Genomic DNA, 3,182 nt, shown 5'->3' on the forward strand with positions numbered 1-3,182 from the left:
ATCAATGTAAAGTCAAGCACTGCGAGTATTGTAAATTGTAAATACATTTTGGATGGGATATGATTTTAGGAAGTGTATTGTGATAACGGCGCCTATGATCATTTTAAGAACATATCAAGAGCATTTGCGGCAAAAACCTAATGCATTATACCAAATATCATCCTCCACAGTGGATGAAGAGATGAATGTCCCCTCTGAGTGCAGAGCATCAATCCCTTATTATGCACATCAACAGCCAAAATAAGGAAAGGCTTCTATTATCAGTTCTGCACTAAAATATTTGAATGAAAAGAGAAGAAATACATAAAACACACTTCAAAATGTAGAGAAAGAAAGATGATTCTGTTATTTGAATCACATTACAACAGAGGGGACCTTGATTCTATACCAACAACAAAAAAGAAAAAAGAAAAAAGAAATTACAAGTATACAGCAGCAACCCCGAGACTAATCAATTTTGCAGTAGTAAATGTTCTTTCCATTATCATAATCAGAAAGAGGTTCAACACCAATGATAGATAGAAATTAACAGTTGTACATGATGTTAAAGACCACGATAAGTAATCTAGATATTTCCTAGTAACGGATAAATTTCATGCCAGAAGGAAATAGCAAAAAGCATTGGAAACAAGACCGGCAAATTTGAAATATTTAAGCTGAAGAAACCTATCCATTATGAAAAGCTTGAAAAAACAAAACACAATTCTGCAAAACATACTAAGGATTACAAAAGTTGCTTAATACCGCATAAGAATGAGTTGAGATGTTAGAAAACATACACACAGAGTGTCTTCCTAATCAAAGAGGAAGTCTCAGACCCACAAAGCATTTCTATTCATCCGCATCTCTATCCTTCTTTTTCTTCTTCTTCTTCTTCTTCTCACTTCCATCTTCATCACTCCCAACAGCACTCGCAGGTCCTCCTGAGGCACCATCATCGTCATTCTCTTTACTCTTCTTCTTCTTTTTCTTCTTCTCAGACTTCTCCTCGTCTGAGAATCCAGCTCCACCATTCTCTTTAGACTTCTTCTTCTTTTTCTTCTCCTTCTTATCAACTTCAAGAGACTCCAACTCTTCCTCCTCTGCCTCTTTTTTTTTCTTCAACTTCACCTTCTTCTCTTCCTTTTCGACAACTTCAACATCTTCAACCTTTACTTTCTTAGTAGGAATAGGAGCAGGGCTGCCATTATCCTCTAGTTTACGCTTATGCCCTTCCTCATCTTCCACATTCTTATGTTTCTTCTTCTTCTTTTTCTCCTCCACAACCATTTCTGTCTCCACTTTCACCGGAACCAGTTCACCAGCAGCAGCAAGACCTGCAACCATAGCATCTCCTCCTGCTGGGAGAACCACGTTCCTCAACCACTCTGAGGGGGTGTTCTCATTAGGTTTTCCATGCTTATCCAACTTGCCCGCTGCAACCAACTTCTTCTTCATCGAAGCCCTAGGACCAAGACCCCATTTCCTTGGATAAGTGTCCCTATCCATCACCACCCTCTTAATCTTTGCAACCACACCATGATCACAAGTTGCCATCACTGCAGTGGTCATTTCTGCAATACCCAAAGCAATTGCCTCTCCCTTGGTGGTCATCAACACAACCTCCTCTCCTACCTCAATATCATTCTCAAATCTTAGCAACCCAGGTATCATAAACTTGGCACCATAACAAATAGCATTCACTGCAGAATCCTTAACAACCAACCTCTTATAACTCGTTAACACTACTTCAAGGGGCATTATAACCCTCCTCAGATAAGTCTCATCTCTGTAATTTTCATAAACCCACTGAGCATCCATTACGTCATGCATTGTAACCATGTTATCCTTCTCACCTAAAATCCCAGACCGAACGCGGCGGAGCTCCTGCATATGCCCTCCAACACCCAAAAGCAGACCCAAATGGACACATAGCGTCCTAACATAGGTACCTGCCTCGCAAGAAATCCAAAAAACTACTAAATGCTTATCAGCGTCATACTCAAGAAGCTTACTTTCATAAATGGTTCGAATCCTGAGTTGCCGTTTGACCGCAGAAATGAGCGGAGGCCGCTGAAATACAGCTCCAGTAAGTGTTTCAAGAGCTCTGGCGACCTTAGCGACATCGGGTACCGCCGAATGAAGCCTTGCAATGCAAACGTACTCTTTCCCAGCTCCCTGCTGCGATTTTACGAGGCGGGTCGCTCGATCGATGCAGACGATGAGATTCCCAGTCACTTTGGGATCGAGGGTTCCACTGTGACCGGTCTTCTCGACATGAAGGATACGTTTGATCCACGCAACGACTTCGTGAGAAGAAGGGTTTGCAGGTTTGTCGAGATTGAGGACTCCGTACTTGATGTACTCATGGAGGGGACGCTTCAGAGGAGAGTAACCAGAAGGGAGTGGAGTGTAGTGGCCGGTACGGACGTTGAGGCGATCGTAGTTCTTGAGGAGGATAGGCCATTGGGAGGTGTCTAAGGAAGGGGTGAAGCTCTGGGGTTTGATCAGGAAATCGACTTGGTCATTTGGGTTACTTTCATTGTTGGAATCCTTCTTTTTCTTCTTCTTCTCTGAACGTGAGTGTTCAATCTCAGACATGGCGACTATCTTGTTTCAGGGTTTTTCTCAAGCCTCAACTTTTTAGGGTTTATGGTGAAGGCTGCTGCTGTTCATGGCACCAGAAAAACCTTTGACTGTCCTGTTTACATCCTTTTTATACCTGACAGGGAGAAAGAGAGACTTTAGAAGAGGGAATAGTGAATTGTCATTTGTCACAGGGGAGGCGAAAACTGTAGAGTTGAGAAGTTTGGGGACAGTAAAACAAAATTTTCTTCCTTGCTAGGGTTTAGGGTTATTGGTTACCCCCAAAAAAAATTAGGGTTTAGGGTTTAGTTCGGGCATAAAATGGAAAGGGTCAACCCGAAATCTGCTCCAATTACCCGATTTTTTTTCCCTCTGTTTTTTGGGGTGGGGGTGTGGCCGTGTGGGGCTGTAGTGGTGTGTTTGTTCTGTTTTATAAACAACAGGATTTGGATCTTAATCGATCTCAAGTGTTAATCAAATGGACTTATATATAGAGGAAAAGTGTCAACATACAGATACCATTGTACGGCAAGACACAAAAATGTTGGGTCCCACTTTATCTCACTCTTCGTCGATGTAGTATTCGGGCATCGGAGGAAACCCGCTACCTTAAAACC

General features: G+C 42.2%; 1 protein-coding gene across 1 annotated transcript; it reads right to left on the minus strand.

Annotated features, from left to right (window-relative positions):
• Window positions 1-624: 624 nt before the first annotated feature.
• LOC122648551 (H/ACA ribonucleoprotein complex subunit 4-like) lies at window positions 625-2,630 on the minus strand. Its single transcript, XM_043841763.1, has one exon. It carries the CDS (start codon window positions 2,578-2,580, stop codon window positions 832-834), a length of 1,749 nt encoding a protein of 582 aa, XP_043697698.1. The 5' UTR covers window positions 2,581-2,630; the 3' UTR covers window positions 625-831.
• Between the last annotated feature and the right edge of the window lie 552 nt (window positions 2,631-3,182).

This window comes from Telopea speciosissima, chromosome 1, assembly GCF_018873765.1.
Source record: "Telopea speciosissima isolate NSW1024214 ecotype Mountain lineage chromosome 1, Tspe_v1, whole genome shotgun sequence".
NCBI classification, from domain to species: Eukaryota; Viridiplantae; Streptophyta; class Magnoliopsida; order Proteales; family Proteaceae; genus Telopea; species Telopea speciosissima.

Coding starts and splice junctions, on each gene's coding strand:
- LOC122648551 (XM_043841763.1), bottom strand. CDS start 2,580: ATGTCTGAGATTGAACACTCACGTTCAGAGAAGAAGAAGAAAAAGAAG.